This window comes from Haplochromis burtoni, unplaced genomic scaffold (assembly GCF_018398535.1).
Source record: "Haplochromis burtoni strain Fernald_Lab_line unplaced genomic scaffold, NCSU_Asbu1 Contig_219, whole genome shotgun sequence".
Classification (NCBI taxonomy): Eukaryota; Metazoa; Chordata; class Actinopteri; order Cichliformes; family Cichlidae; genus Haplochromis; species Haplochromis burtoni.
Window position 1 is genome coordinate 406,858 of NW_024582580.1, and position 12,251 is coordinate 419,108.

General features: G+C 41.2%; 1 protein-coding gene across 4 annotated transcripts; it reads right to left on the minus strand.

Annotated features, from left to right (window-relative positions):
• Window positions 1-362: 362 nt before the first annotated feature.
• On the minus strand, window positions 363-8,266 carry LOC102297836 (tropomyosin alpha-1 chain). Of its 4 annotated transcripts, none has more exons than XM_005936664.2 (9): window positions 7,884-8,266; window positions 6,137-6,262; window positions 2,872-3,005; window positions 2,016-2,133; window positions 1,870-1,940; window positions 1,691-1,766; window positions 1,406-1,468; window positions 1,247-1,316; window positions 363-733 (listed from the first exon to the last, which is right to left on the minus strand). In XM_005936664.2, the coding sequence occupies exons 1-9, from the start codon at window positions 7,995-7,997 to the stop codon at window positions 651-653; spliced, it is 855 nt and encodes a 284-aa protein (XP_005936726.1). In that variant the 5' UTR covers window positions 7,998-8,266; the 3' UTR covers window positions 363-650. The 4 variants fall into 4 exon arrangements, with proteins under 4 accessions (XP_005936726.1, XP_005936728.1, XP_005936727.1 ...); XM_005936665.2 differs by lacking the exon at window positions 363-733 and adding an exon at window positions 874-1,082; XM_005936666.3 differs by lacking the exons at window positions 6,137-6,262; window positions 7,884-8,266 and adding an exon at window positions 4,084-4,363.
• Between the last annotated feature and the right edge of the window lie 3,985 nt (window positions 8,267-12,251).

A 12,251-nucleotide genomic window follows, 5' to 3' on the forward strand; every position in this document is an offset into this window, starting at 1 on the left:
CACTTATTGCTCAGTAATTATCTTTACTGTACAGCATAAAGCAACTGGAACTGTTTATTTTAAAGCTCACAGTCACAAGAAGCTCGATAAGAAGTTTGAGGACGCACTTATACTCTGATAACATCTTTAGTATTAACCTCATGCGGTTGTGCCATTTCTTGATTATAGCACTCAGTGGCACTACTGTTGTGAAAGAAGAGATTCAGTATCTGCAAAAAAAAAAAAGCTGCTGTCTTAGCACAGAGAGGACAGTGTGCATGTCAGCACATGTAAACTGAAGGGTGAGCTCTTTTCCCTGGAACGGTTTATAGATGTGTGTTGAAACTGGCTCGTGGACATGACACAAAACATCAGCAGCAGCATTAACACCGTCGTCATCATCAGTTTTATTTGTGCACAGAGTTTGGTCTACAACACAATTCCTAGCACCAATACTGAAATCATGTGGACCCAAAACCATTTTTTTTTAAAAAGGAAAAGGAACAAAAAGGACCATAAATACATAAAAGAGCTACATGTGTTTTACAAATTAAGAGTGAAATTGCAAAAAAAATATAAAATAAAAAAAATGGATGGCATGTAGAAAATATCTTTTACAAAGTTGTTGTTTGTTTTTGTTTTTTTACTTATTTGATGTTCTTCTTGGCATTTTACAAGCTATTGAGCTCCTGCAGTGTTTGGTCCAGGACTTGGTGCATTCCTATGTTTTCTTCTTTTGCGTGTGATAAGTTCTCTGTAATGAAAAGCAGCAGGAAATATATAATATAACTGTTTGTCAGGTAACTGTAAAATTGTTAGCTTCATAGTGAGAAAAATGCAGAAACAGCTGCAAAGTGATGAAGAGCAGATTGCAGTGAATGACAGAAGGCAGTGTAAAAGAGAAAAAGGTCTTTATTAAGCTTCAGTTTAATGCAAAAAGAAGGAGAAGGGAACTCTGAATGCAAAGGAATAAAAGAGACAAAGTGCTTCTAAAGATGCAAAGTCGGCAGAGTGCAGGGTTTACAAGGTGTTCATATCATTGAGGGCATGATCCAGCTCCTCGCTGATAGCCTTGAATTTCAGCTTCTGAGTGTACAGTTCATCTGCAGGTCAAAAGGCAGAGTAAGCAGGACACAGGAGGTTGAGAGGAAAAAGTGTGCAGGCCATGAAGGGGAAATTGGAAAAAGAGAGAAATCAGAGCAGAAAGTTAAAGATTTATTACAAGAAGGAGTGTAGGGTAGAACATGAGGGCTGAAAGAAAGCGTACCTTCTAAGTCATCTATGGTCTTTTCCAGCTTAGCCACTGTCCTTTCTGCGAATTCTGCACGGGTTTCCGCCTTTTTCAAACAGTAAACACATTGAAATATATATGCAAAGCTTACCTCAGAAAACACAGGTTCAGCTTAAGCAGAGGGAATGAATTTACCTCTTTAAGTCTGTCATTCAGGACTTTAATCTCCTCCTCGTATTTGTCTTCTTTCTCAGAGTACTATGCAGACAAAGAAAAGCAAACAACTTTGTTTGTGCCATTTTAGGATGACCAGGGTACTTCCCCTGTTTTTTAGGTGATGGTAGTCGAGATGAGGATGCAAATAGTGAATGTGAGCACGAAAAAAAGGCACTTAATGTGCTGCCGATCCTGTTGAGTGGCTGTATTGGGTGACAGTGATGAGTGTGGATGTGTGAAGGTGTTTTATGATAGTGAGCTTACCTTCTCAGACTGAGCCTCTAGAGACTTGAGGTTGTTGGTAACATTCTTAAGCTCTTCTTCCAGGTCACCGCACTTGCTGAAAGAAAGAAAAGATGTGGGTTTTTTTCCAATAACTTGCTTAGAATATATTTAAAATTCACATATTGTGGTGAGAATAACTGCACTGAATTTCTCCTTACAGTTCTGCAATTTCTGCCCTCTCTTCTGCCCTCTCCAGCTCACCCTCGAGGATGACTAGTTTACGAGCGACCTGAACGAAATCACAGTTGAACATCGGCTGAAGCGACATCTCACAAAAAAATAAATACAATCCGTCCGTTCATACCTCCTCGTATTTGCGGTCGGCTTCCTCGGCAATGTGTTTGGCTTCTTTGAGCTGCATCTCCTGGATCTCCATCTTCTCCTCGTCTTTCATGGCTCTGTTCTCAATCACCTTCATGCCTCTAAAGATGGAAACGATGCCGAACATTTAGTCCAACAAGACCATAAAGACACTCGACATTGCAGAGGTTATCTGGGAGACTCACTAAAAGCTGACTTAACTCAGTAACCACCAACTTTGCATTTCCAACAGTTATTTTTTACCTGTCAAATTTCACTGACAGGCAATGGCATCTATTCACTGCACTAATGGGATTCTCTATCTTTGTATCACACTGTGACTTGTATGGCTCTGTATACAGTTCTGTTATCAAGTCTTCCTGCTTCAATTCCGATGGGCCATGGGCCATTTAATGGCCATTTACCTTACTGTTCTGTTTAAGCCTCTAGTTTTTGTGCTATTGCTGTTTTTGATTTTTCCTTGAAAACTTCAAACTTTACAAAGTTTTACAAAGTATTGCTTTCATTTATTTTACTCTTTTTTTTCCTTTTAAGTCAAGCAAACTTTATTTCCAGTCTGAGGGAATGAACAACACATTCCAATAGGCTTCCCTCACTACTTCCAGCCAATGAAAATGAGCAAGTGAGGGTGATTTCAGCCAGTTCACTTGTGTGCTTGCTCAGTTTTTTTTGTGCCACATGAAATAGGCTGAAGCCTATCTGCATGGTAACAGCAAACGCTCGTGATAGTTAACTTCAAGACGGTGGGCTGTGCAGAACTTTCACTTAACATTAAAACACACAGTGACTCACAGCAGTAACAAATACATCTGAATCTACAGATCTATGCTGATTTTCACCTTTCGCTCTCATCTGCGGCCTTCTCGGCCTCCTCCAGCTTCTGCAGGGCTGTGCCCAGTCTCTCCTGAGCACGGTCCAACTCCTCCTCCACCAGCTGGATCCTGCGGTTCAGCGATGCTACTTCGCCCTCAGCCTGTAGCCACAGATTGAGAGAGATAGGGAGGTCGCAGGTCAGAGGCCAGGAAGGAAACATGAATGCAGCCAAAACAGGAAGGTTACCACTTACGCTCAATGCTGAAAACTGCTTATCCATTCATCTATTTTGAAGCTACACTATAATCCCCCCCCCTTCATTCATGGCTTTAAGAAGATGTCAAGATCAGGTCCTTGCGTTTCATTTTCTTTTTCAGCCTTAGTGACTTTGATGAGTTGTGGACTTTGCAGCCTGGCTAACTGCTTTACTAATATGCTGACACAGGATAACGCAGTGACAGCTTTTTTTTTTTTTTTAAAATAAACATGCTGGCATCTGATATTTTACAGCTGTCTTCACTTTTGTAGTGTAAACCAAAGCATGTTTGGGGGACACCAGCTTTCTTTTCCTCAGCCTGTTTCCCACAGCACTGATAGCGCAGATAACCATGCCTGCTCTCTCCTTCCTGTGCAGAGGCTCAAGAGGAACAGGAAGGAGGATTCCGGGCACCTTTTCAGATGGACGGTGTGTCAGCTGTTATTCAATCAAAAAGCTCAAAGGGCGAAGGGAGGGAGAAAAAAAAAGAATAAGTTTTGAATGATTGACAAGAAGTGTAACTGTAAGATTGTACCCTTTAAAAACCTTCAATTTAACATTTCCTTTACAGTCAAACAACCACACTGACAGTTAATGTAACATCGGGGACTCTTGCAGCATTTCTTGGTGTTTTGGTAGATATATGGGGCGGGCTGGAGTTAGATAACACAGCCGAACAAAAGTCTGCAGAGGAATGTCGACACAGCGATGTTTCAACTTGTCTCTGTAACGACTGTATAGAAAATAACTACAGATTTTTTTTTTTTTTTACTGTAATCTGTATACAGAGGTTTCGGTTTTTATTTCGCGCGTTAGGTGCGTTATTATTACCGCTACTTTGCAAGTCCAGCTCTCAGGAGTGCGTAAACGCTTCAGTCCCAGATTACAGTGAAGATGCTCAACCGGTTTGCTGGGATTACAGATCAAGACAAAAAGTAAAAGAAGTTCACTTCAAGTTGGACTAAATGCAAACTGATCTCACTTTTTCGCGCAGTTCCCGTTCAGTTTCCAGCTCCTTTTGTACTGCCAGTGCGCGATCTTCTGCCTCATCAACTTGCTGCTGGAGGGCTTGGATTTTCTTCTTCACGGCTTCCATAATTCCGACTGTTTGGTTTCGTTAAACGGGGATTCGTCTGAACCGGCAATCGATACACTTAAGTTATGAATTCGCCTCAAAGTTGCAGGCTCTGTGGAAATCTTTTCTCGGGCAGGAAATCAGGGAGGTGCGGTGCTGGGACGGCGGAAAAAAAGGGCTGGGAGTTTTCAGGAAATTTATGACGAGATCCTCCAATCATGTGAAGAAGCCTGTCTCGGATGACATCACAGGATTTAGGAGGGGAATGTGGGACGTTTTTTTTCCTCCACAAAGGAGGTGTGTAAAGTCACTTTTTTGTGGGGCCAGGGTTTTCTATTGTGGACTTATATGGCAAAGTGAAGGTGTTGCAACTGCACGGACTGAAGGCAGAGGAAGTGCACTGTGTTATTTGTCTGCTGTTAGATAAAGCGTGAATCACGTCTAAGGGATCATCGTGTGATTGGATTTGGTTGTCTGAGAGAGAAAAGGAAGGAAAGTAAATGTCAGTGGGGGATGGTGAAGGAGAGACGAGCAGGTTGTAAACTGTATCAAAGGACCGGAATCAAAAGTCCAAAGATTTACTTCTAGTGGAGGAGGAGGGGGGTCAAGGGTGGGGTGGGGCCGTAATAATCCTTTTCACTAGGGGTTGTTGACCTGCAGTGGCGTGGAATGTAAATTGATTTGGTTGCAGACATGACCTGCAGCCATCGGGTGGCGACACATTTCTTCATCGCCCCCATTTGCCTCCTACTCTTCCTCCCCCTCACGTTTTCGTTCTTTTACTACATTTATATGTATGAAAGAAGCTAAAAAGTATTTGTGGCCACCTGATAAACCATCAGAGGAATAAAATCCTGTTATCACCTCTAACCTTTGAGGTCGTCTCACTTACTTCAGCTCAGATTTTTACCTGCTTTGTGAAGCTGAAACACTTTCCAAATCCTCCTGAAAACTTCACAGACTTGAAGGGAAGAGAATGTCCACGAGCCACCTTCAAAACCACTCTTTTCATTCCCAGTGTCAGATCAATATTATTATATTGGTCACGATTCACTCCCAAAAGCAAACTAAGTCAAGTCTGTGTCCGGATTTATTTTGTTTGTGATAAGGCATAATCCCCAGTTAGATTCCCATCATTTTCCTGGAAAGGATATGTTTAAGCAATAAATACATGACATAAATGTAGATGGTCTCCAAAGGTCGGCAGTCATTCAGCATTGCACACTGCCTAGGTATGTTACTGTAAAGGCTAGACTGAGGAGAGAATAACGTCTCAGCCCCAAAAAAGGCCAAAGCATTGATTTCATTAGAAACTGCAGTACAGGGTTCTCTGTTTGCTTAGGCTGCATTCCTGAAATTCTTTGGTCGGTAACAGGCTGGCCAAGTTGTGTCTGTGCTTGAGAAATAGCTCAGCTACAGACCTCAGTGAACCACCAATAACTCTGTGATTATCTCCACGGTCTGGGTTAGAAGATGCAAGATAATCACTTCAGGATTTCTGGGTTATTAGTTTACATTAGGGTGGATTTTTTTTAAAAATTTAATCTCAAGGCAGTTCTTTAAAGTAACAACCTTTCACGTCTTCTTTTATTCCTATCCTATTTCAATATGTATTATTTTATGTATGACCGTCAGTGATTTAATCACTTCACGTTCATATTTTGCACTTTAGAAACAACCGAGCTGCACTAAACTATTGGGCGAGTCCAGACATTTCCTTTTTTGGGTTATGTAAGCATAAGAGGCAACTCTTCATCTGAGTCAAGCACTTTAGCCAATGATTTTGTTTAAACCAGCTTTGACAGAGAGGAATGTGTGTCCATGTTACTGGTCCCCTTTTCCCCTCTCATAGAGTGATATCTATTTCAGTCCATATGAAGTATTTGATACTGATATTTTAAAAGCTGTGGGGTTCCACTGTAATAATGCCTTTCCGATGGCGTCTTGGTGGTGAACTCACGTCTGTGGCCTTCTTCTCCGACAGTTCCAGTTTCTCCTGAGCATCCTTCAGGGCCTCGGAGTACTTGTCCAGTTCATCTTCTGTTCCCTTCAGTTTCTTCTGCAGAGCGAGCAGCTCATCCTCCAGCTGAGAAAAGGCAGATGTGAGAGAAAGTCAGGAATCAAATATAGATTTTTGTTCAGTTAAAGTGAGTATGATGAAATTCTGGTATATGACAGAAAGCAGTAGTGGGCGATAGATCTTTTACAGATCACTTAAATGCTATTTTGGGATAATCCTGATGTATTTCAGAAAGATGAATTTCACTTGAAGATAAGGAGGTGAAAATACGTAGTGGGTGCATGATTTTGGACTACAGCTAGCTCCTCTCAACAAATACATGCGTGCTGTTATTTTAATCAGGGTTATTCTTTCCACTTAAAAAGCTCCAGAGTCAAACATTCACCATGAAGCCTGTAGATTATGTGAGGTAACTAGGACGTTCCTTCTGAAAAGACACATAGCTGCAGAGTCTGGGTGGCCCAATCCTTTAATTGCCGCCGGAGTCTGTGCCTGATGTTGTGTGTAATAGATGTTAATTTTGCATGCAGTTTTGTGTATTTTCAGTGCCTTTCGTCAGCCTAACTGCACTCTGAAAGTCTACTCGTCATGCCAAGAATAGCAAAGAAAGCATCTCTTAGCACTATTTGAGCTGCAGCCATCCCAACAAACTAAAGAGCTCTGCATAATCTTCTAGGATTTCATGCTGACTGTTCTTTGCTCCTGAAGACATGCTGAGGGTCCATATGTGCAGTGCCAGTGACAACTGATGCTCCCTGTGCTCTCTGAGGGAGTTGTTATGGCATTAGCTACCAGAGAGTGGATATTTACACTTTCCACTTGCTCGATCCTTCATCCTGGCTTTGTCCGAGTCTCTCTAACTTGCTGCTCTCTAACATTCCTTTCATACCACGTTAATGAGGACACCATCTCCCACTGTGTGATAATTGCCTCTATTTAGAAACCTCAGATATCCTGTTGCATCTCCAGATTCTATTTTGTTTGTATGAAATTAAAGTACACTGTCATTAAGTTTGGCTGGGACACATCATCCTGTCTGTGGCTTGAGCTCTGCGGCGCCAAATATGGGGGCACAGAAATTTATGAGGTTTTATATTATACAAACTTCACTTCTGATAAGGATGCTGCCAGAGTCAGACCGTGATATTCTATAGGTTTGTTTTAACCTGGCAGCTTTTCCTTTGATTCAGTTCGGATAATAAGCCTAGCTCTTGTCACAGCCATCTCTGTGGATATCCTCCACCGTCTCCTACTGCAGAACAAGGAGCTCAGTATCAACTGATCCTGTGATTCAGCATTTAGTCCTGCTGAGAAATATATCAGCAATCTGTAAATTGTGCTTTGGTGTTCTTATTTAGTATTTGAGATTATGACTGAACTTTAGCAATAAAAATAAATCAAAAACTATAAAAAAAACTATTATAGAAAAAGTGAAAAAACAACAACACAATGACATAATGATGTTGTAATTCAACTGGTATGAGTAACTTCACAGATACATTTAGATATATAATCCTGATATTGAAAATGTCCACATTTTTGACAAAGAAGATTCCCCATATTTTGGAAAAAGTAATTATTAAAATTATTTTATGCATGTGTGATGCATTTACTTTATTTGTTGTAAATATGCTGTGACATTTTAATATTCCTGTATTAAACATTAAACTCATGAGCCACGCGTCACCTGCTTGCTTTTATCTTCCGCCTCCTTCTTGTCGGTCTCGGCCTGTTCCGCCCTGTCGATGGCGTTCTCCTTGTCCAGCTTCAGCATCTGCATCTTCTTCTTGATGGCCTCCATGGTGACTGTTGGGTGTCAGCGTCTTGAGATCTTTAGAAAATGAAGTTTTGTAGTTCGTTACGGGGAAAAGCTGCTGCAGATGTTCAGAGGAAGACGCCTCACAGGAGCCCTCACAAGGTTGACAGGGAGCGCAACTGGCAGATGCAGAGAGGAGGGAGCTCGGAGCGAGCGAGCACAGGAGAGGAGGATGCAGACTGAGAGTCGGTGGAGCTGTATGTGATTTAAACTTGACAGGAGGTTTGGAGACAGCCCTAGTCCCCAGTGACAGCCCTTTCCCACCGGTTACCCCTTTCGCCACTCCCCACTTTGGCTCCTCTAGAACTTACTGTTGCCCCCACCCCATCCCTAATCTAAACTTCAGCTCTCAAATGCTCTTTGGAGGGACAGCATGGTGTAGCCATTTCAGCATTGACCAGCCTATGTCCTTGTTTGGATTTTTACGCAGATAAAAAGCAGGAGAATGACCAAGAACTCACAAACTTCAAAAGGGAAATTGTTCACATTAATAATTTTTGTGGCTTCTCGCCTCTCTTTGGTCTATCTATATGCCTGTGTTCTTACTTAGGAATGTTCAAATTGATGTTAATACCAGAGTTGGTTAGAAAGGGACATAGTTTTCATTCTAGCGCTGAATGAAAAAGGGCTGTATGGAAAATGATCCAGCCAAAGAAAATTTGGGGGAAAGAGCTGTCTGCATGTGATCCACGCCAGGCAGCCACAGCATTGCAGTCAGGATACACAGACATAAACCACAGGTCCAGTGCAATTAAGATCCTCTTAATTACTATTGGTTTGACAGATCTGTACTTAGATCTGTTTTCTCCAATTTGTAAGGCGCACTAAATAAAAAAGTTGACTGGGAGCTATAACTCAAGACGGATTCCAGGAATTTGGTGCACTTATGCACTTATGAGATCTTTAAAAGACATGTTTTGTTTTTGTTTTTACTTAATTGCACATTATTTGTAGATTATTAAGTGAAAAATTAAAAACTCCCCAGGAAAGGCAAAGAAAAACAAAAGAAAACATGGATATGGCTTTAGTAACTGGGAGGCGCATATAAGCCTGTCTGCTTTCTTTCAGCCCTTCTGTGCCAGCTGCCCTGTCTAAAAATAAAGATTACACACAAACTCGAAGAACGGTGCGTCTTGCCGTGGCCATTTAAGTGACATCTCAAGATAAACTTGGACTAATGCATCTCTTGTTGTTCACGTTGCACTGACGCAGCTGCAGCATGTATCATCTTGGTTGTTATTAGTCTTTATACAGACACTATTTTGGCCAAGCTCTGGTAAAGACAGCATTGTATAAACCTGAGAGTCTGTGTTTCAGGCCATCTGAGTTTGAGGAGAATTGCTGTCTGGGGAAAGCCGTGTGTTACCAGAATGTACATTATTCCAGGTATGCTGAAGGAACAGAGCTCCTTTGTGTGTTCAGTAATTTTGGGCCCACATGAACCAAAAAAAGGTGTGATCACAAAGCTGAAGTTAGAGCTGGTTAAGACTGGATGAAGAAATCTGTCAAACAAAAAACTGTCTGCTGTGTTTGTTTTTCTTTCTTTTAGTTTTGAGTTGGCCTTTTCGGCTTTTCCAGGGTAACGTTGAGGAAAGTTGATGGAATAGGGTTGTAGGAATATCAATCTTTTCTTTGCGTTCTGAGTAAGAGACCAGCAGGATGTGAGCACGCAGGAGCCTTTTTAGGCAGAGGTTTACAAACGTGGTGGTAGTTTGATAGCTTCAAGATCCTGGAGTTAACACAAGCTTACATCATTACATTCAGTGTTGGTAGCGACTGTGCACCTTATTTGGTGTGTCAGAATGCCAGTTGCACAAAGTGTTATGGTTACACAATTGCATTCACGTTTGCAATCGGGGAATTTGGAAGATCTTTCACTAAATGATATTCAGGACGCTGTTCACGCTTTCTTGTGATGAGAAAGCAGGTTTGGAGCAGAACCTGTGCAGGGGAACAGAAAGAGATAGGACAGGAGATATCAGAGAGAGAGAGAGAGAGAGAATCAGAAGTGGAGTGAGAGAAATCAGAACCCTCCCACAGGAAACCCAGCTAAACTCCTCTTCTCCTTGTATGGTAAAAACTCCCCCAAAAGCCACAGTATCGCCTTGGGAGTAGAGTCAAAGTCCTGCTAAGTATAAATCACAAAGCTATGGGAATGGTGGAACAGATTAGAGTTTACATGAGCAGTACCACAAAGGACACAAACTAGCACTCTTTTAGAAGTCTTAAATGGCTGATGTCATGGATTTGTCATAAAGGTGGACTCATTTTACTTACAAAAGCAGTTGTGGTTTATGTACTCTGTTTGATGACACAATAAAGAACATATACTACTCAAAGGATTTACGGTGGGAATACCTGTACAATCAAATGTAACACCTGGGTGATGCATTGACTCAGAGTGAGACAAACCGATTTGTCAGCCAGAGTAAACATATCAGCTCTCTTGATCTATGAGGGTTCTGTACAAACATGTCTATAAACGAGACACAAACAGCACGTAGAAAGTATGGAAGTGGTTGAGGGAAGCAGCAGTCTGTTATATTTGGCTGTGTAACTCAGTCCAGTCCAGTTGTATCTGTGACTTCTGACAATGTGTAGACTCCATCGCTCCAGCCAAGGGATGAGAGATTTGTCACCGTGACAGGGTGCAGTGTTCGTACGCAAGCCCACAGCTGAAAGAGTCACTCCAAGACTGGGTGCTAAAAATCAATTAAAAAAGAAGAACAAACACCAGCTGTTTGGAGTCGTGCACTGAAGCAGGATCCTGGATTTAGTTTTATTTAATAATAAACGTGTAATACTCCCTAATCACTGCAGTAGGTTTGTGCATTATAAACCGACACAGTAATAAGCATTATATTTTTAGATGATACGAAACAGCAGGACTTCTACTTGTGTTTCATGGGTGTTTTAACCTCTGATGATGTCAGTATTTGTTGCTGGGATGCCATTTCATCCTTTCACATCAGCTGTTGTAATTAGTACGATGATCATTTGCATTAGGATGACAGTCGGGCTGCTCAAACCCACAGCTGAGATTCTTTTCATACCAAAGGCAGAGGTGCAAAACCAGTAGAAAGTGGGACTGTGTACAGCTTTATTTTCACCCACAATGCATTTTTGTATTGTCCTCTCTTCAGCTACCTCTATTAGTTGGGAATGCAAATTTAGCCAAGTGTGTTTGTTTGGGTTAGCACACTTGAACAAGCTCTCAGGCTTCTGTTATCTTAATACTAAGCCTGTAATGCTTCCAATATCACTGCAGTAGCTTTGTGTAATTTGACACACTGACACATTAATAAGCATTATATTTTTTGTATATTAAACAGCAGGACTTCTCCTTGTGTTTCACCTCTGAGGAAGTCAGAGTTTGTTGCTTGGATGCCATTTATATTTTGCACACCATCATTTAGTGGGATTATCATTTGCATTAAGGGGACTAGACTTAAGATCGGCTCAAATCAGTTTCTGGCTGTAAAGATTTGCACAGAAATAAATCACTTGAATGAAAAGCTCAACTTCAGTTATCCGAGTATTTACCAATACAGTAATTTAATTAGATCAGCCAACCAAGACAGAAAAGCTTTTGAGAAGTTCCAGAAGATGGTCAAATGGACAAATATCCACATAGAAATAGTAAACACTGATTGCACCCTACAGTAAGGTATGAGTCAAGTCAAAGTCAAAGTAAACTTTATTGTAATCTCTGCTATATACAGTGCAGCATACAGAGAAATGAGACGACGAGGCTCCGGTTACATCAGTGCAAAGCAAGCTAATACATAGATATATAAAATTAGAAGAAAATACATAAATATACGCTTGAGAGTTACAATTAGAATTTACAGTTTATAATTTACAGTTGGTGTGGTTTAAAGTGACCCTAAAGGCACCATATGCACAAAGCCATGGTTTATAAATAAAAGCTTTTTGTTGTGTCATGTATTGACTCCTATTTTGACATCATCAGATCTTTGAAATTAAGCAGAAATGCAAATCATTCACCTTCCAACACAAGTGCCTGAAATTAAACTGAAACCTCTTAGGCCTGGAGCCTATGCCGCTCCATTACAGGCCTGACACAGACAACTGCCAACTGTCACCTTCACAACTGCAGCTAGTTTAAAATCACCAGCTAACTTCACATGCATGTCTTTGCAAATGTAGAATATGGAACCTCCACACAGAAAGACCCAGAATAACCAGGAGACTTGAAGCTGTGAGATGACAGTGTTG

Excerpts from the sequence above, each read along its gene's own strand:
- LOC102297836 (XM_005936664.2), bottom strand. The coding sequence starts at position 7,997 with ATGGAGGCCATCAAGAAGAAGATGCAGATGCTGAAGCTGGACAAGGAG. Across the intron at positions 1,941-2,015 it reads CCGACCGCAAATACGAGGAG|GTCGCTCGTAAACTAGTCAT; the intron begins GTATGAACGGAC and ends GATTTCGTTCAG. Across the intron at positions 1,767-1,869 it reads AGGGCAGAAATTGCAGAACT|CAAGTGCGGTGACCTGGAAG; the intron begins GTAAGGAGAAAT and ends TCTTTCTTTCAG.